This window comes from Rattus norvegicus, chromosome 8, assembly GCF_021556685.1.
Source record: "Rattus norvegicus strain SHRSP/BbbUtx chromosome 8, alternate assembly SHRSP_T2T, whole genome shotgun sequence".
NCBI classification, from domain to species: Eukaryota; Metazoa; Chordata; class Mammalia; order Rodentia; family Muridae; genus Rattus; species Rattus norvegicus.
In genome coordinates, this window is record NC_141541.1 from 118,950,001 (window position 1) to 118,970,883 (window position 20,883).

At 45.6% G+C, this 20,883-nt stretch overlaps 1 protein-coding gene across 14 annotated transcripts in view; it reads right to left on the reverse strand.

Moving 5' to 3' along the window:
• The window catches only part of Mlh1 (mutL homolog 1), a 37,445-nt gene that overhangs the window by 11,267 nt on the left and 5,295 nt on the right, over window positions 1-20,883 (reverse strand). For 6 of the 14 annotated variants that reach the window (XR_015627019.1, XR_015627018.1, NM_031053.2 and 3 more), the window contains 10 exon segments: window positions 18,215-18,288; window positions 14,909-14,981; window positions 13,771-13,862; window positions 11,761-11,803; window positions 10,897-10,985; window positions 9,115-9,227; window positions 6,216-6,309; window positions 4,330-4,483; window positions 1,230-1,606; window positions 650-798 (listed from right to left, as the gene is read on the reverse strand). Coding sequence is in view for 7 of the 14 variants with exons in the window: in NM_031053.2 (NP_112315.2) it covers window positions 650-798; window positions 1,230-1,606; window positions 4,330-4,483; window positions 6,216-6,309; window positions 9,115-9,227; window positions 10,897-10,985; window positions 11,761-11,803; window positions 13,771-13,862; window positions 14,909-14,981; window positions 18,215-18,288 (1,258 nt within the window). In the remaining 7 variants the exon portion in view is untranslated. 14 annotated transcript variants of the gene reach the window in all.

Genomic DNA, 20,883 nt, shown 5'->3' on the forward strand with positions numbered 1-20,883 from the left:
GAGCAGCTGGGTAGTGAGGACCAGCCTCCTTATGCACCTATTTAAACCCCTGACCCATCCTCCTTAAGCCATTCAGCTAGGTTTCTAACAACAGGGACCAGGATGAAGTTTGGCACCCAACTACTCTCAAAAGCTACTTCTGAGGATGACAGGGACTCATCAGCCTTCAGGATATAGAAAATACCCCATTTTTAAAACAAGTGTCTCATTAGTTACTTCTAATCAGTCTGGTGATCTGGGATAAATCAGTACCACTTTCTGGCTCAGAACAGCTGAATCACGGTGCGAGGTCACACAGTGGAAATGGAGTCCAGGGCCTGTCAAGTCCCAGCTAAGCGAACCCCTATCTGGTCCAATAAGGACTTTGTTGCTCATTCATGATGCTGCTTTTAGCAATAACTGAAACAAAGCAGACATTTCTGCAATGACCATTGTAGTCAACCCCTTTCATTAATAGAAATACCAGTTAATTCTGCTTAAAGCCAAGAGATTATTTCCCCCTTCTCTTCCTCCAGAGAACTGTCTTCTGTGTAAGGGAAAATAGCTGGCCCCTGCCCCATATGGCCGCGCCCACCTGACAACCTAAGTGGGTTCTGTATTTCCAAAGCCCTCAAGGGCCCTTTCCACAAAGGGCCCGGCACTTACGTACTCTCATGACCCCGGTCGTTAATTTCTTCCTGGAGACTCAAAACACTGGTGAGGTTAATGATCCTCCTCCGGGGGTAGCAAGCAGCTGTCATTTCCTTCCGGGAATCATTTTCCATCATTTCCACATCGGAGTCCTCCCGATGTCTCTTTCTGCAATGAAGAGAAGAACTGACAGGTCATTATTCTTCCATTTTAGTTTTTAACTCAGCCAAATGTAAGTGTTGTACTCTGGAGAAAGGAGCAGCTTCTCTGTGCCAGTGGCTGCCCCTCCACAGCTGCACCACGGCAAACCAGCCGCTGTCCTGTGTCACGTTATTTCTCTGACAACCCTCAGATCTCAAGTAAACTGACCTTGTCAAGCCTCATTAATTCATGAGTCATTCCACGGTCCATCCATCTGTCTGTCTGCCCACCTACCCATCCACGGACACTTAAGGACGCTTGCTGGCAACCACGGGAGTCACGGTCATGCAGACAGCAGACAGGCCACACCACACTGCCCCAGTCTAGCAGGAAAAGGAGCAACGGATTTGTGGAGAACCCGCTGGAAGGGGTTTAGTGACACTAAAAGGAAGCCACACCTGGAGCTGCCTGGACTGGAAGGGGGTGCCGCTGGGGGTGCCACTTCCGAAGCCCCAATCACTGATTCTCTCTCCAAACTCGCACTGTCAGCAGCTGCTTCCATGGGGGCCGGGAGCTCAGATATCTCCTGATCCTTCTGCATGGCTTTTTCAGGAGAGCCCTCTGTCCTGTTCCCAGGGACAGGGTCCTGGGGCTGGCTGGGCAGACGCCTGCTTACAGGCTGCATAAAGGCATCGAGCTTCTGGTCCCGAGAGTCTGTACGGACCATCTGGTAAGCGTGAACCTTGTCGCCACTTCCACTAGTAGATGAGGAAGCTATGCCTGTCGTGGATTTAACGGCTTCCCCAGAGGGCCCAGCAAGTCCTGGAAGCAAGGTCTGTTTCGAAAGAGAAGACAGTAAAAAGGACTAGTCTTCAGCACATAAATGTCCAGACCCCCAAAAAGAATAGTAGTGGACAAAGATGTCAGAGGCAGATGGGGTTACATTACGGTGGGACATTCCTAAGCATAAGATTCAGGAATTAAGGAAAGTTCTTATTATCCTAAAGTTAGGTTAAAATAAAATGTGAAAGTTCTTATATCTTGACTACTTTCCTACCATGAAGAGACTCTATTTTACTTTTTATGGTAAAACACACACAGCAGAAAACTTTAAGCTAGAATTCCAGGGCAGTAAGGACAGTCACGTAGCTATGAAGCCTCAAACTTACACCCAACTTCCCATTCCCTCTCATCCCAGGCCTGGCACTTATCATTCGCTGCCTTTTAAATTTGCTGAGGGACTGACCCCAGGACTCTCAAGAGCGCTCTGCGCTCTACTGAGCTAGATCCTCAGAATTCTACTTTTCTTTCTTTTTTTTCTCTCTCTTTTTTTTTTTTTTTTTTTTTTTTTTGGTTCTTTTTTTCGGAGCTGGGGACTGAACCCAGGGCCTTGCGCTTCCTAGGCAAGCGCTCTACCACTGAGCTAAATCCCCAGCCCCTGAATTCTACTTTTCTATACTTACTTCATTCATTCTGTCCACTGATGTAAAAGTCAGTGACTACGCAGAAACAGGGAAATCCCACGTATCAGAGTCTGGATTAGAATACCAAGGTCTAGAGGACCTTCGAGAAATAACCATCCCAGCAGGGGCTGGGAAAGAAGCACAACATCTTGTATTGCTAGATACAAGACATCTCGAAGTCTAATGGAACTAGGTCCAAAAAGCAGAAGGAACAGCTAAAAGGAACTCAACTGGACAAGGAAATGTGGAAACAAATATCCACAAGTATAGCCCTTGCCTCCCCAGAACCATCCCTAGGCCTGTTCCACAGATGCTGAGTCCGGCTTGGCCACGTGCAAGGGACAGCATGATGTGGATTCCTGCCCCTGGAACAGAGCCAGCAAGGGTGTAGGCCTCCTCCACTAGTGTTGATGGCTGCTGTGGGCCATAAGGCTTATTTGTATAATAATGAAAATGTTTGCCTATTCCTCCAAGGAATGTCCTCCCAGGTAATACTAAAGACTCCATGATAATCAGAGACAGTGTGAGTCAAGGAGGAGAATGTGTCTAATTACTCAGCAAAATGGTAATGCGTGACCTCCAGGACAGCCCTTAAGCTGTGGAAAAGAAAACATAAGGATGCAGTATGAATTGTATAAGGAGCTTCACAGTTCTGAAGGAACCCGGGTCAGATAAAGACATGCAGATACAAATGCAGACAGATCCCTGAGTTCAAGGTCAGCCTAGGACAGCAAATTTAGGTCCAGGCATGGTCAGAATGGTAACTCCAGGGAAGGATCCCACCCAGCTAGCCACAGCATGTGTGCACCTCCCCGCAATGCACATGTACACAAAAACAATTGAAAGGAGGTGGCTTTACTTAATTCAAAGGGACTTAAGAGATTTCAGGAAGGGAGGCCTGGTGGTACACACCTCGAATCCCAGTTCTTCAGAGGCAGAGGCTTAAGGTTCCTCAGCTATATGCTAATATGAAACCCTGTTTCCCCCAAATAAAAATACAGAGAGAGAGAGAGAGAGAGAGAGAGAGAGAGAGAGAGAGAGAGAGGGGGAGGGCTGGAGAGATGGCTCAGCGGTTAAGAGCACTGACTGCTCTTGCTGAGGTCCTGAGTTCAATTCCCAGCAACCACATGGTGGCTCACAACCATCTGTAATGGGATCTGATGCCCTCTTCTGGTGTGTCTGAAGACAGCTACAGTGTACTCATATAAATAAAATAAATCTTAAAAAAAAACAAAAAACAAAATACAGAGCCAATTTAAGAGATTAAAAAAAAATGTAATAACCAAATATTGTGACCTGAACTTCTCTGGATACAGATCTGAACACACCTACTGTTAAACAGACTCTCAGCATAATTAAGACATTTGAGTAAGATTAGATGGTAAATGATGTTATTGCTATTAATTTTATTTTGTCATGCTTATATTACAGTTATATAAGAAACCTTTTAGATGTATAATGAAGTACTAAGAAAGAAATCAATGTCTAAAATGTCTTTAAAACCAGTAGGGCAACACGCTGCCATTATTAAAGCTGAGCAAATATACCACTTAATTTTAAAAATTAAAACAAAGTATCAGCTCTACTCAAAAACAGAACCCCTTTCTTGGAAGACAGTCCAAATCCAGAGGAGGGGCTGGCTCAGTGTAAGAGTAAACTGTGCTGTGCAAGCGTGAGGATGTGGTTCAAATGCCCAGCACTCAGGGAAGGCCTGGCCTGGCTACAGCATCTACTGCCTAATTTCTAGGGGTAGAAGCAGGCAGATCTTGAGAGTCACTTGCTAGTCAGCCTCACTCAGAGAGCATCAGTTCAGTAAAAGTCAGTCTCACGGCGGTAAGAAGACAGAACAAATTCAGTACCCTGCTCTGGCCTCTGCATTCAAGTGCATGGATGCATAACCTGTGCCCATGTGCATGGGACACACACAGAGACACACTCAAATACATAAATCCCAGAGAAAAACGTTACTGAAAGAAAACTATCAAAGAAATATAGACAATTCAGGGTTATAACAAATCTGAGTTTTCATGATGTGGAACATATTTCAAAGCAGCAAAGGCCCAGAAAGACTGTGGAGGTAGAGGTCCCCCCTCACCTGGGTAAAATACATCCTGGATGAATTGGAGCCCAATAGCTTGCTCTCGATGTGCTGCTGCACACGCTCCAGAATACTCTCCTCATGGAGAAAGTGAACTTCATGCTTGGTGGGGTGCACATTGACATCCACGTTCTGAGGACTGATTTCCAAACTAGCAGGAAAGAGAGAAAGACCACAAGAGATGGAAAAACATCTACACGTGGTGTCACGTGACAACTAGACACACGGCAAGGCCAAATCCCCAGAGCCTCAAACCTCAAGATCAAGTCAGAGATTGCACGCTATCCTGGTACTCAGGAGCTGTGTGGCTTTCGGGGACTTGCATCACCATCCTTGGTCATGGCGTCATGTATAAAGTGACTCTCCTAACTGCAGAGTTACAGTGGGAATTAAGTCCATGCAAGGTGTCTTGAGTGTGTGTGGTAGTTACCACACGTCGGCTGTCAGCAGAACTGCTGGATTATGTGACCTCAGGCAAGTAGCCAACTTCTCTGAATGTTTAAAGACAGGGTAATTATCAAATTGTCCCCTTCCCTCACTTTTCAGAAGACGCAGAAGAACTTCCTAGTCAGCTCAAAGCTCTTACCCTGCTCCTGGTCCATCTTTCGGGGCTTGCCAACATGGAGCTTTGCAATGTGAAGCTCTGTCAGCAGAGGGCACTACAGGGACAACAGGAGGAGGGGCCTTCACACAGCCCAGCAGCAGGTTCTGCTTCTGTATGGGCGGTGCACCCCCCAGCAGCTCCTCAGCTTAGAGACAGGACTGACTGCCACAGGCACAGTCTTTCATCAGGGCCTTAGCTCAGCAACATATGGGTGATCCGAACGGCAAGAGGCTCTGTTAACATCTCAGCCCTCTGCATGTTGTTCCCTCGTTGGTCCTTCACTATTTAACCCACTGGTACTTGATTTCAGTGCTAACTTCTTCACTACACGATCCTTGTTCTGTTGCATGATTTGTCTCCTGTTTGGATCCTGCCTGGTGCAGAACAAGCTGATGACACGACAGATTTGTTACCCAGGAAGGAAACTCATGGTGAGTCCAACTGTTATACACTGAATCTAAAAACTATTTTCTTTCATGGCCATATGTCTGAGCTCATCTAAAAACCATTTTAAAACATGATTTTACTCTTTCTCTCATTTTGGTGAGATCAAAACAAAGAAAACTTTCTTTTTTAAAGACAAGGTCTTGTTACACTGGCCTAGAAACTTAAAATTCTCCAAAACACTGGGTTCATAGGAGTGTTCCAGAAGGCTCAGCTGAGAATTAACTTTCAAACACAGTTTCTGCCAGAAGATTAAGGTTTCAGATCTGAAAGACTTCAGTATGAACTGGTCCCTTGCAGCTTCATTGCAAAGAGATCCGTCATTCTTCTTGCTGATTTTTAAACAGGCTTTTCAGACAAGCAGTTCAAGACATTAAGAAGAGACCTTGACTGTGTGGGGTTCAGTCTAAATCAGGCAAGCCTTCAACTCTGTGTGACAAGGAAGCAAGGCTGCTATAGTATTTAAGGAAGCCACTGGCATGTGCCAAGCTACGGCAAGAGCACTACACAGGCCTGCCATCCAGAACCCGTGTAAAGAGGAACGAAAACCGACTCTAGAAATATGTCTTCTGACTTCCACACTTAGGTTCTGTGCTCCATACTCTCACTCCTTCCCTCTTTCTCTTACCCGCCCCGCATCGCTAAGTTAGATAAACAGAGAAAAAGAATCTTTTAAAATGTGTAAAGAGTCCCTGCAAGGCGGGGCGCTGTTTCCTGACCCAAGTGGAAGGAAGCAGAGTCTGAGTGAGTGAGAACGGGTCATCTGCCTGGGGAGGACAGGGTCCTTTCAGAGCGGTCTCTTTCACAGAGCGAGGCGGCGTCTGTGCTACGTTACCTGAGGTACAGGAATGGGTGCGTGTTTTTGGGTAAATATGCTGCATATACAGCTTCTATGGCTTTCTTCAGGGCAGCCGATTCCACCAGCCGGTCTGAAAGAGCAAACGTGGAGTTAGCAAAGGTGGAGAAGCCACTTGTGCTTCAGATGAGGTCGCAGCTGCACCCTCACACATGGCCATAAAGTCACCCCTGGAATGACAGCCTTGTCAGATGCCCAGGAACAAGAGCCCCCTTTATCTGTCACCGCTCCCCAGCATCTCAGTACAGGCTTGGGGTTTTCCTCTTGTCCAAGCAGCAGAAAAGAGGAGAGGGTGTCCGACCGATTCCGTCTGCTCACGCCTTCCTCCTGTCAGCCCGTGCATATCAGCTTTGCTGCCATTGGCCCTCAGCAGCTCTCAGTCAGACATTTCAGTCCACAAAGACAAAGCTAACGATCACACATGGCCAAATGCAGAAAAACCATAGTGGTGGATAAATTAGGCCCAGTGTCTAGCCCTGTAACAGACGTGTGTGGTCCACGGTGAGGTGAGAGGCACTAGCTTTGTCCACAGAGGGTCCCTTACTAAATGAGGAAGGCTCAGAGCAAGCTCCGCAGCACCTTGGGCAGCACAAACAGCTCGATGCATGTAATGTAAGGTGACTTAAGTGACCCAGGCTTAGAGGGAATAGAGAAAGACTAGAATTAGGACTAAAGACAAAAGAACATATATTGTCAGAAAATTCTTTCTCCTGAGATAGATTTTTAAAATAGCGCAATGAACTGTTGTTCTAGGAACTGGCAGCCAAGACTATGCCGTGTGTTGCATTTCTAACAGGAGTCACGAGACCATTGTTATTGTTCTGAGTGGTCCCACAGCCACAGCCCCTTTAACAACGCCACAGTGTGCTCCTGTCCTGACCACACAGGCCTGCTGGTGTCGCTAATAAGACAGATGAAGAGAATCTGCTGAGGTCTCTGAACGTGAGGCAGACTTTCACAGGACGCTGTCGCTGTCCCTAGGTGAACATGGACAGGACAGAATGGGAAGCTGGCCTCTATTGCCATCATGAACAAGTTGGCCAGAGTAACACATCCTGTGTCCACGGATCCAGCAGAAATATGGACAGGCCAGTCAAACGATACTTAGTTGACTTTTGTTTGTCTGCTCTGTAGTCAACATGTGTGATAAAAAGCAGTTATTCTTTTACAAAAAGTCTTAAGTACACTTATTAATTTGGGGGAGAGACAGGGACATGTGGAGGACAACCTGCAGGAATCAGTTCCAGCATGTGGTCCTGGGACCAGAACTCAGGTCACCAGGCTGCTGACAAGTGCCTTTCCTGTTGAGGTTTTACACTGGCCCCCAGTGCTGTTACTTTTTTTTTTTTTTTAATAAAGATTTATTTATTTATTTTGTATATGAGTACACTGTTGCTGTCTTCAGATGCACCAGAAGAGGGCATCCGATCCCATTACAGATGGTTGTGAGCCACCATGTGGTTGCTGGGATTTGAACTCAGGACCTCTGGAAGAGCAGTCGGTGCTCTTAACCACTGAGCCATCTCTCCAGCCCAGTGCTGTTACTTTTAGGCTTAGAACAAACCAATGAAAACGTTGATCCCTAAGCTCTACACGTGACAAGGCTTACTGTTTACTAGGACAGATACCTGCTGGTATAAGTGATATTATGAGAACCTGTGTAACAGCGATTGGCCTCTTCTAACTGCTCCTGGACGGCTCTAAATAAGTGATATAAAACATACAAGGAGGTGGTGTGGACACCTTTAATCCTAGCACTCGGAGGCAAAGATAGGTGGATCTCTGGGAGTTTGATGCCAGCCTGATCTAAACACAAGTTCCAGAACAGCCAGGGCTGTTACATAGATAAACTATCTTAAAAATCCAAAACCAAACCAAACCAAGCCAAAAGACATCAAAACACACGTAACTCAAGGGCTAGAGAGCGGCTCAGCAGCCGAGCACCTGCTCTTACACAGGACTCGATCCCAGAATTCACACCAGGCAGGCAGCTCACAAGCACCCGCAACTCCAGCTCTGGGGACCCAACACTCTCTTCTGGCCTCTGCGGGTACTGCACTCACACATTAATAGAAATAAATAAAAAAGATTCTGTTTAAAGATGTGTAATTTAAGACATGTATTGCCACTCACTGCTAAAAAAAAAAAAGGAAGACAGTTTCCAGTGGCAGACAAAGACGGCAGCCGGTAGTTCTGATGACTGTGTTACATGGAGGCTAAGGGACTGCAACAGAGACCCTGCACGTCGTGTACACTGCTGCACTTTTCATAGCAGCAAGGAAACAGAATTGGCCTAGGAGCTATCATAACATAAATATGGACAGTAGAAATGTGGGTCATAAGCACAACGCAATGTTATTAAGTCACACAGAAAAATCACCAAGCTTGCAGAAAAACAAATGGAACTTGACGTGACGGAGGACAGACGGAGCAGAGGACAGACTACTGGGATGAAGTAGAAGGACCCCTGTGTAGGAAGGGCGTGGGCAGGGGATGGGCGCTGAGAAGGGACAAAAAGTATGTGTGAAAATGCCACGAGACCTTTTATTTTGTATGCAAATTAAGAAACAAAATAAATATATCTATACCTTAAAAACCCCCAAAAAACGAAAGCAAAAAAAACACCTGTGGAAGGTGACCCTCCTTTGAGGCTGGAGAGATGGCGCCCAGGTAAGAGCACTTGCTGCTCCTGCAGAGGGCCTGGGTCAGTAAAGAACCAGAGTGTGACGGCCAACAACGCCGACAGATAAAAATTACAGAGGCTTCCTAGTCGGGCCAACTGTGACACGAATCTCCCCGTGTGTGATCTACCCTGGGACTCAGGAACTCTTGGGTTCCACACGGCTCTCCGTGTAGACACTCGTTCTTTCTCACTTACGGTTGATGAAGAGTAGGAAAATGCACTTCTTCACTGAGTAGTTTGCATTCGAGATATAGCCATTCATTTTGAAAGCTAGGGTTTTATCCTCACACCCAACTTCGATCAGTTCTCTGTTTAGAAAAAATACATTTTGAAACTTCTGAAAGCATAGAAATCTTACATGTCAGAAAAGAATCACAATAGTAAAAATCAGGGTTCCTTCTCATAAACCAACTTTGCCCCATAAAAACCTGAGACTAGATTCAGCTGAGGTCCAATGAGTATTCTCAACATCTGTCCATCCATCTATCCAACTGTCTACCACTCTCTACCCAGCCACCTACTCAGTGTTTCCAAGAACTTGTGCTGAGTACCGGACACTACTTTAACTGCTGAGAAGAGGAATCTAACCTGGTCCTTACTTCGCTTAAAAAGTGTGTTATCATAACTAAACACTAAGCTTTACACCCCAAAACTCACCTCTGCTGACCTGAAACCTTACTATACTGACTATCACCATAATGGATTCCCCAGAGTGTTTACTGGCAAGGACAGGTAAAGAAGAGCAGGTCTCTCTGAAAAGACACATTTATGTCACAATAACCTACTGGCAGCCAGTTAGGTCCTAGTAGTCTTCACATTCTTCACTATCCCCAGAGATCTCCCCTTCATGCCCGTTAGTTTTCTTCTGAGGCATCAGCACAGCCTGCTAATGGCTGGTATAATTACCTATTTCCTTCTGACTGGAGTGCTGTGAGAGGGGACTCGTTCCAGCTGTTCACTGCTGCATCCCTGCTGTACTACACACACATTTTGCTGCATGACAGAGGCTGCTTTTCCTACAGTAAAGGCCCGGGTCCCTGGGTAGAGTGCAGCCTGCAGGTTTGCACATGCGCACTACCCACAGCTCTTTTTTCCTCCAAGGTCTCAGGAGGCCAGAATGGAAACCTGCTTCTGGTAATGCTCTCTAGGGTCGATATCTAATCTCTTACAGCCCATGGGATTCAACAGCAACTAGTGTTCAGTCTTAAAATTGTGTCAAAAGCTTTTAAAAGTTACACTGTATAATACAGAGATCTTCCTCTGTTCTAGAAATACAGTTTTTAAAATTAACCCATTTACATTTAATTAGAAAAGTGTGATAACAAACTACTTGTTCCCTTGGTTTGACTCAGAGAATGAACAGTTTGTCCTTGGAAGTAGAATTTCAGTATTAGGTCAACTGCCAATGCTTTTGAATCCTTGGGGAAAGGGAAGTCTGGCCCCACAGGAAGAATCTTAATATTACCACCTGGGGTATGTGGGAAGTTCAAAGCTGACATTCCTAGCAAGGCACCTGGGATGGAAAGGGTGGGCTTTACAAACAAGGGAGCTCAAGGGAGCTCACCAGAGAAGCAAACTCTTCTCATGGGCTGCTAATGCCTGCAAATGCAGTCTTGAGGAACACAAAATTTCATCTGGCTTTTTCACATCTCTTGCACCTGATACATAACTTGAAATAAGGAAGACAATCACTTTTGAGTGACAAGTAAGTTAAATCTTCCCAGGAACATCCAGGGGCAACAGAACTCTAAACTTTAAAGAGAACACAGACACAGCATCCAGGAGACAAAGCGCCAGGCAACACTGACTACAGAAACAGTGCTCCATCAACTACCCTGAGGCACGGGAACCAGCCTGCTATCTGACTACGCCAGCTCTTGCAGCATTTACTGTCTCAACAAGTTTCAAAATAAAAACTGAGTTGATGAATCAAGGGAAGGAACAGGAAGGATTCTGTCACATGCGATTACCACGTACCGACTAACAGCATTTCCAAAGATGGAGCGAATGTTGTCTACGGTCGTGGCATTGGGTAGTGTTCTGACATCAGAGACTGTCTCGCCTTGCTGGAAAACAACAGAGCACTGTGACGACATCCGATGGCCCCGAGAAGTAAGAATGTTTTTCTTAAAAATTGCCTAATTTTCTTTCCTAATACAGAATTGTCCTTTAAAAACCGTAACTTAGGGATTGAAGACATGGCCCAGCCACTAAGAACACGGGCTGCTCCTCCTGCACAGGTTCCAAGTTTGTTCCCCAGAACCCACGTGGCACTCACAACCACATGTAAATCCAGTTCCAAGTGATCTGATGAACTCTTCGGGCCTCTGTGGGCACATAGACATACATGTAGGCAAAAATTTGCACACATAAAACAAAAATGAAGCCAGCAGCAAACCACTGAACTGAGAATAGGTCCCCTATTGAAGGAATCAGAGAAAGAACTGGAAGAGCTTGAAGGGGCTCGAGACCCCAAAAGTACAACAATGCCAAGCAACCAGAGCTTCCAGGGAATAAGCCACTACCTAAAGACTATACGTGGACTGACCCTGGACTCTGACCCCATAGGTAGCAATGAATATCCTAGTAAGAGCACCAGTGGAAGGGGAAGCCCTGGGTCCTGCTAAGACTGAACCCCCAGTGAACTAGTCTATGGGGGGAGGGCGGCAATGGTGGGAGGGTTGGGAGGGGAACACCCATAAGGAAGGGGAGGGGGGAGGGGGATGTTTGCCCGGAAACCGGGAAAGGGAATAACACTCGAAATGTATATAAGAAATACTCAAGTTAATAAAAAAAAAAAAAAAAAAATGAATATATCTTTAAAAAAAAATCATGACTTACTTTTTTAACTGAGAAACTAATTCCTGAATTGTGTATTGAGTACCTGGAAAAGACAAAAGGAAAAGCTAGGCAGAGGGCATCCAAATGCACAATAAACTCAGCAAACTATTTTTAATTAAATACGTTGGTAGATTCATGAGAAAAAAGTAAGGGCATGTGCAAACCAAAATACCTTGGTATAATCTATATTACCCACAAGAAGACAAAGCAACAGAGACTCTTGGAGATTACAGCTCCCAATGTGACTTAAGTCACAGGAAACACCAGGTGTTACAGCTACTGACAGGATCTCAGCTATAAGAACCTGCACCTCCAGGTTACGTTCCGGGTGACAGAGCTAGGCTGCCACGAGGACATCCTTAACACTCAATTCACCCTCTGCACTTGACTCTGTGAGCACACAATCCCATGACAGCACACAATCCCATGACAGCACACAATCCCATGACAGCACACAATCCCATGACAGCACACAATCCCATGACAGCACACAATCCCATGACAGCACACAATCCCATGACAGCACACAATCCCATGACAGCACACAATCCCATGACAGCACACAATCCCATGACAGCACACAATCCCATGACAGCACACAATCCCATGACAGCACACAATGCCATCACTGCACACAATCCCATGACAGCACACAATCCCATGACAGCACACAATCCCATGACAGCACACAATCCCATGACAGCACACAATCCCATGACAGCACACAATGCCATCACTGCACACAATCCCATGACAGCACACAATCCCATGACAGCACACAATCCCATGACAGCACACAACCATCATCTTCTCCTGGTGCCGGTCCTATCCAGCCTCTCAGTGTCTCCACAGCCTTTGGAGGCAGCTTTGTCCCCCCTCTATCCACTAAGTCCATGAACGACTGTCTGGTGACAGGCATTTATTAACACCAATTTTCTACCTTAGCGCACACAGAACCAAAGCAGCCACTAAGAATATTTTTGATGCTAATTTATACAATTTTACTAGTGGGAGTGCGGAGAGTGTAGGGGACTGAATACATGAACCTGTTCCCATATGGACAGATATATTTAGAAATACTGACAGAATCACTACTGTGATTAAGACGTGTAGTTCGAGGGGTTGGAGAGATGGCTCAGTGGTTAAAAGCACCGACTGCTCTTCCAGAGGTCCTGAGTTCAATTCCCAGCAACCACATGGTGGCTCACAACCATCTGTAAAGAGATCTGATGCCGGGGGTTGGAGATTTAGCTCAGTGGTAGAGCGCTTGCCTAGCAAGCACAGGGTCCTGGGTTCGGTCCCCAGCTCCAGAAAAAAAAAAAAAAAGAAAAGAGATCTGATGCCCTCTTCTGGTGTATCTGAAGACAGCTACAGTGTACTTATATATAGTAAATGAATAAATCTTTAAAAAAAAAAAAAATGACGTGTAGTTCGAGCCCCACTGTAGCCATGTGCAGCAATGGATGATGCTCATCTGGACCCGATTCTGCCTTTGCCTGCTTGTATCCCCTTCTGCTTCAACGGATCAGACATCCAAGTCACTTTGGCAAACTTCTTTTATCCCATTCTTCCTAAGGCATACCAAGGAAAGACTGCCAGCCAATAAGGCTCCCCGGAGCTGTGGGTACAAAACCATGGATCCCAGTAATGCCAGTGACAGCACTGCAGGAGAGGACTCCAAAGCAGAGGCAGAGGAAACAACAGAAGGATCACCAGTGCCCTGTCCTACCTTACCTCACCTACCCAGTGGGCAACAGCGATTCCTTTTTGGCTTAAGGTATCTAAAATTAGTTTGCTTCATCTGCCAGTCAAGATGGCACCAAAAGAGGCCAACTGTGCCCCGGGCAAGATGAGTCAAGACTCAGGACTGATAAGCAAACTGGGACCGGAACAGAACCCAGGTCAGCCTGGCTGTCGAACCTAGCTTTCAAGTACTCTTAATTTACAAGCACGGGGGCACTTCCCTTTAGTAACAGAGCTCAAGACCCACTCCCACATTCTGGACGGTACCTGCCAACAACTTCCAAAATCTTCCCGTACTCTTCACTGGGATTTTTTAAAGCTTTCCTCCTTGTGATTATGTTGTAAAAAAGGTCTTCCACCTAAAGAAAGATCCATTTGTCTCATAAACTCATGATGTACATGGAAAGTATCACACAGTCTACCGAAAGCTGCATATTAAAGTACTGAATGCTATGGCGTTAGCAACAGACTGTCCTAAGGGCTGACTCGGGAGGGGAAGAAATAAAGCAGCACCAACCCCACATTCACTGACTTACTTCTAAGGGGATGAGGGGTGCCTGTTTGCTAAAAATATGAGGACATTTTAAACTGTTGTCCTGCTTAAGACAGTAGACAATTTAGCAAGACCCGACTGTAGCTGCAAACAATTACTATATTACACAGATGTTCTCCAACTAAGGACAAGCATAAAGCTCTGGAGAGCATTTGGACTCTCTACAGTCACACCTGGCATGCAGCTAAGGCTCATGCAGCGGCCAGAACTGTGAAGCGCAGGTCTGTTTCTGCCTCCTGCCTGCCAATCATGCCGGGACTTGGGAAGGTCTCTGGAAAGCCTTTGCGATGTGCTACAGTTGGGGTTGGGGGGCCAGGGAGGAAAGGGGCCAGACATGAAACAAGACAGTGAAGTGCTTGGTGGAATCTCTGACTGGAAAGACACCAAGATGCTATGATAAGGCTGCCTGAGGGGTTTCCTCTGGACTAATAACACTCACGTGACCCACCCATTGCCCTCTGGGGCAGACGCCTAGGCATTCTTTGTTCTATTGGAGACATGAGAAAACTGAAGTTCTGAGATGTTAAGTGACTTGCCCTCAGACACACACAGTGCTGAAATACAAGACTGGGACTCCGACGTGTCTTCTGGAGTCGACCCTAACTTTTTCAATCCCAGCTACTCTGCCACCGATTTCTACCACCCCAGACCCTACAAAAGACAAGAATCTAGGCAGGCTGCCATGCTATAAACCCAACAATCATTTTCCTTACTTAGAAGCATAAATATCTTGGGACTTCTATTTCGAGTGAAAATGTATTTGATTTTTACATCAGAAACTCAGAGCCCATCTCAGATTGCTTCAGCACAGCAGGGGTCTCTCAGCAGCTCTATCCCCACCCCCATTCTTACCGTGATCAGGGTACCCTGGTTGCCTGCACATGGTTTAGGAGGGGCTTGTAGCTTTCCATCTGAGTAACTTGCTCTGCTCAGAAAACATAACAGATTATATTATTTGTATCTAACAAAATGCTTATCCAAAACATAAAAATAAAAATCACAATGCAGGCATCATGGCCTATGTCTGCAACTCCAACACTGTAAATGCCTTACAAGTTCCTGAGCCGCATAAAACATAAAACATTAATAGGTCACATTTAAAAAATGACAAACTTGGGGTTGGGGATTTAGCTCAGTGGCAGAGCGCTTGCCTAGGAAGCGCAAGGCCCTGGGTTCGGTCCCCAGCTCCGAAAAAAAGAACCAAAAAAAAAATGACAAACTTCATTATTAACAGAAAACCTGCAAATAGATGAAAACATCATACACCAAATATTAACCAGGCCCAAAGTCTATACAACTCAATGAACTTCTATACAGTTAGAATAGGCATTGAGAAATTAATCTGTGAAGCTTCACATTAAATTTACAGCTTCAGTATGGAATATATTTTATGCACTCATCCATGAGAGAACTAGTAGAACAGTAAACTTTCTAATCTCCTTCATAATCGTGTCCATTACTGGATTCAGTCTGTATCTCCACACTTTAAAAATGAAAATTATATCATACACTATAACACAGCCATATTATATATTGTTAATTGGATTTTATTTTAAAGCCCTGTTATAACAAATCTTGCCTGAGCTATTAAATTCTGAGTTAATAACCAACAGCTTTGCCACTGCGTAAGGTAGCTGTAAAGGTTGCTGCAATTCTGCAACCATTTGCCTGCTAAGGACCTGGTAATAGAGAAAAGCCTAGGGAGTTGGGGATTTAGCTCAGTGGTAGAGCACTTGTCTAGCAAGTACAAGGCCCTGGGTTCAGTCCTCAGCTCCAAACAAAAAAAAAAAAAAAAAAAAGAAAGAAAGAAAAGAAACGCCTAACCAGCACTGGGAGGGAGCACTTGTTCTTTTCTTTTTTTTTTTTTTTTTTTTTTTGGTTCTTTTTTTCGGAGCTGGGGACCGAACCCAGGGCCTTGTGCTTCCTAGGTAAGCGCTCTACCACTGAGCTAAATCCCCAGCCCCGGGAGGGAGCACTTGTAACCCCATCGCTCCAGAGGCAAAAGTAGGAGGGTCATTGCAAGTTCCAGACAGCCGGAGTTTTTTGTCTCAGAAACAAAACACAATATCCCAAGAGAAAATCAGCTCTTGATCTGGCCCAGGGACAGTCTTTTATACAAGTGTAGACTAATGTGTTAGGTGATCCAGCAAGAAGACCCTTTAGCCTGAGTAGGCGACCGGGGAGGTGGCAGCCAGAGAGAAGAAGGGAACTCATCCAGGCTCTAAGGAGAAACAGTCTCAGGTGACTGGAGAAGAAGACTGGTAAGTCAGAGAGCAGGAGCTCTGGAACACACTGCACGAGGTAATGTGGAGACGAGGGGCTGAAGTAGGTCAGGACACTTAGAAGTGTCTTAGCTCATGTCACTGCTGCTGTAGTGACCATGACCAAAGCGACTTGGGGAGGAAAGGGTTTATTTGGCTTACACTTCCACATCAAGTTGGGACAGGAACACAAGTAGGACAGGAACCTGGACACAGGAGCTGATGCTGAGACCATGGAGGAGGCTGCTTACTGACTTGCTCAGTTTGCTTTCTTACAGAATCCAGGACCACCCACCCCCGGAATGGAACAACCCACCATAGGCTGGGCACGTCCCCCATTAATCACTAATTAAGAAAATGTCTTACAGCCAAATCTAAGGGAAGCATTTTCCTTTTCCTTTTCTTTTTTTTTTTAAGATTTATTTATTTTATATATATGAGTACACTGTTGCTGTCTTCAGACACACCAGAAGAGAGCATCAGATCTCATTACAGATGGTTGTGAGCCACCATGTGGGTGCTGGGAATTGAACTCAGGACCTCTGGAAGAGCAGTCAGTGCTCTTAACCCCTGAGCCATCTCTCCAGCCCCGGGAAGCATTTTCTTAATTAAGGTTCCCTCTTCTCAAATGACTTTAGCATGTCATAAACCTATCCAGCACAGGAAGGCACTGGGTGCCAAGATGAAACCTCTGGCTTTCATCCTGCCACAGAAGAGGGCCACTAGAAACCTAGGTAGGGCATAACAAAAACAAACAAACAAACAAACAAACAAACAAACAAACAAACCCAGAGGTCTTGAAACAGGACTCGGGCTACCTACAAACACCTTAACCCACAACTGTCTCTGGTTTGTAACTCCCATCAGCCCACCCAGAATTCACACACAATCAAGACCCCTAACGCCAGCCCTGCATAGTCTGAAGTACTCTCTCTCTTGTCACATCCCACATTAGTTCAGAAGACTGAGGGTACAGAACTGCCCTGATTTAATTTACAAACAACCTGAGTGCCCTCGTTTCTCTTTCCGCATTCATCAGGGATGACTACAAGTCTTCAGCCAGTGTCAGCCAGTGCTCACAAAAAACAAAACAACAACAAAAAAAAAAAAAACTTGACTGTGATTTCTTGACTCCCATTTTCTTTCTGTCTCAGGACCATTTCCAAGCCTCTGGAAACTGCCAGCAGACACTCCCTACAAAGCAAGCCAGCTCACACAGGCCCTGAGAGAAGGGAACCAGAAGCTCAGGAGCCAGCAAATGAATGTGAGTCTCCAGCATTCGAGCCACAGACCTGCACTCAGCCCAAGTGCTGGCCACCAAAGGTCAAAGGGAAGAAATAAGATGAGCAGCTCCGAGGTGCCTGGAAACCTATGTGCAATGGACCCCTTCCTGGGTGCTTGTACTGCTACAACTTATCTCTTAGGAAGCCGTCCCATGGGGCTGGAGAAGACTCAGCTGCTAAAAGCACTGGCTACTCTTCCAGCAGAGCAGAGGCCAACGAGAAAGGGAACAGGAAATGAGAATATCTCATTCCTAGAAACTTCCAGAGAACCTGCATTCTGTTCCCAGAACCTACATGTTGTACTCACAGTCTACAGTCATATGTAACTCCCGTTCCAGTAGACTCCATTCCTTCCTCAGCCTCCAAGGGTACCAGATTTACACGTGGTACACAGACGTGAATGCAGTCAACATATCCATATACATAAGACACACTAATTTAAATCTTAAAAAGAAGCCATGAGGGAAGAGAGAGCCCCCACTTCATGACCATCCCTTTGGATGTACTTATTCACAGCAATGGGAGAAAAACTAGTATCTTAGTGTGTGTGTGGGTGGGTTAGGGTGGGGGGGTAACACATATTTACGGTGGACACAGAAGCCATGACCACATACCTGTATGCACATTTCCCATCAGCTGTTTTGGTTGTAATAGTGACATGGGCCACATGGCTTATGCTTGCCAAAGCCTAGGGAGGAAAGGGAACCAGATGAAAGGAAACCTCACTGTGGCATAGGTTATCTAACTTGCCTCTTCCAATCTACATCACCATGGCAACAATAAACACTCTGATGCTGTTTTAAGAAAGAGATAAAATCTAGCCCATAAGGTAATCACTAGAATAAGGGGAAGCATGTGTTACAAACTCCAAAAGGAACACACCAGACTTCCTGTGTTAACAGTAACTGTATCTTATGCTGCTACCACAGGGACTGTGCTGGGCAGTTTCCATTACTGTAACAACACACAGGACGATCAACTTATAGACAACAGGTTTCTATTAGCTCGTGGTTTTAGAGGACCCATTTGATGATCAGTAGTTCCTGATGCTTTTGGTCCTGGGTTGAAGAAACTCATGGTGTGGAATTCATGAAGACCAAAGTCACTCACACCTCACATATGCAGAGGCCAAAGAGAACAAGAAGGAGTTCACTGTCCCTTTCCAACCTGGAAACCACCTACTAAGTCCTACACTTAGCTTAAATAATTTTCCAATAACAACAAAGTATGGACCAAGCTTTCAGTGTATGGGCCTCTAGAAAAATATTCCAGATTCAAAGGGAATTTATTCTCAGTGATTTATCTTCTAAGGAATTAAAAATGTGCCTTCAGAAAGAAATAATGGAATCTCTCAAAACAGCTTTATAGAAACAATTATATTTTTAAAAAGACAAATTTAAAATTGCTACAGTGGGTCTGTGCAACAACATCTAGACGCCAGAGGCAGTTTTCAGCTGACTGAAAGAAGTGTGACTCCGCCTGGGTGGCTGGGGTCAGAGCTCACTGGACGCTTGGAGTCTGAGATCAGCAGAGGAGCTTAGTTCCACCTCAGAAACATACGGACTGAAAGTGGACGTGCTTCAGACTCAGAGGTCACTCCGTCAGAGCCGCACTTCCCTGGTTCATATAAGCTATTCTTCCCTTCATAGCCAGGCTGGCCTCAGACTCTATGTAGATCTGGCTGGTTTCAAACTCTAGATGCTCCTGTCTCAGCTTCTCGAGTACTGGGATTATAGGCATATACCATTGCATCCAGCTTGGCTTTTATAATTTTCAACATTTAAGAAATTGGGTGTGGTAGTGCAGACCCTTAATCCCAATATTTTGGAGGCAAAGGAAGGAAGATCAGGAGTGCAAGACCAGCCTCAGCTACACAAGGAGCTCAAGACCAACCAGTGTAGAAGACCTGGTTCAAACCATAAGATATGTTTAAAATGCAAGTGATTTTTGAGACCTTGTAAAGCAAGAGCTGCTCACAGAAGACAATCCTACGTATTTCTAGGAAGAAAGTGGGCCAAAATACACAATACAGCGGACAGCCCTGCTGCTTCCTAAGGAGCCTTTTCAAGTAGACGGGAGCAGACTCTGGGGTCAGAGTGTCTACATTCACTCCTCCACTCTGTCACTGTCTAGTGTGCACACATCAGGCTTCTTACACATCCTCAGGGAGATGGTAACTCTATGTTGTGGGATTGGAAGGAAGAGTTAATTCACAAAAGGAGTATCACTGGCACACAGAAACCTCCTTCTGATTCCAGTAAACAGTAACTCCCAAGACAGACTAAGGATGCAGGAGGAAGGCTAGAATTGACCCACAGGGCTGTAGCTAGGATAAAACTGTCTTCCTACAACCTGACCAGAGGCAGCTTCAAATTAAGCTTTTCAGAGACTGTCTTTTGGGAACAATTTGAGGTTACTGTGAGCCAGCGGGTACTTGAGACTATACTGTTTTGACCTACACTCCCTAAATTATAGAGACCAGCTCACAGCTTGTGGGGGATGTCAACCTTGTGAAGGAAAAAGTGGGAGGGAGAGCGAGGTGCCACAGGCTCCTGGGACTCCTCAGACAGTCCTGATCTGCTGCACACAGTATTACATTTAAGACAGCTCCCAGCACACCAGTGAGACAGCAAAAAGGAACCCAGGCCAGGGTGGTGGCCACTTCCTCTGTCTTCGCAGAAGTCTTCACAGGTGACCACATTCCCTCAACTCCTTCTAAGTTACCTCATTAAGCAGGGCTTTCATTGGAGCAGGATGACGGTGGTGAGATATGACTGACCAAGGATTTGGGGGCTTGGGATTGGCTCAAACGTAGTATAAAAGCTTATGGGTAGGGCAATAAACTCAGATCTGCATCCTGATGCTGGTCTCTGGGGTCAGATTTCCTGGGATTCATCAAGTGACTCTGTCACCTCTCACCTCCCACCCTTGGTCCTATTCCCACATCAGCTGCCTTTTAATTTAAATAAAATCTATGCCTGTCTTACTCACTGTTCTACTGCTACAAAGAGAACCATGAACATAGTAACTCTCATAAAAGGAATCTAGGGGCCGGCTTACAGCTTCAGAGAGTCATTAGGCCATTATCGTCATAGCTGGGAACATGACGGCAGGCAGGCAAGCATGGTGCTAGAGAGTTCCACCCTGATCCCAACAGCCCTTCTGGTTCACAGGTCTGTGCTCCTTCTCTGCTTTTCCCTGTGCTTACTGGCTGACAGCCTATTGCATGTATTGTATTTTCTAACCACAGGACCCTGCTTTCAGTGACCATTCCTGCATGTCC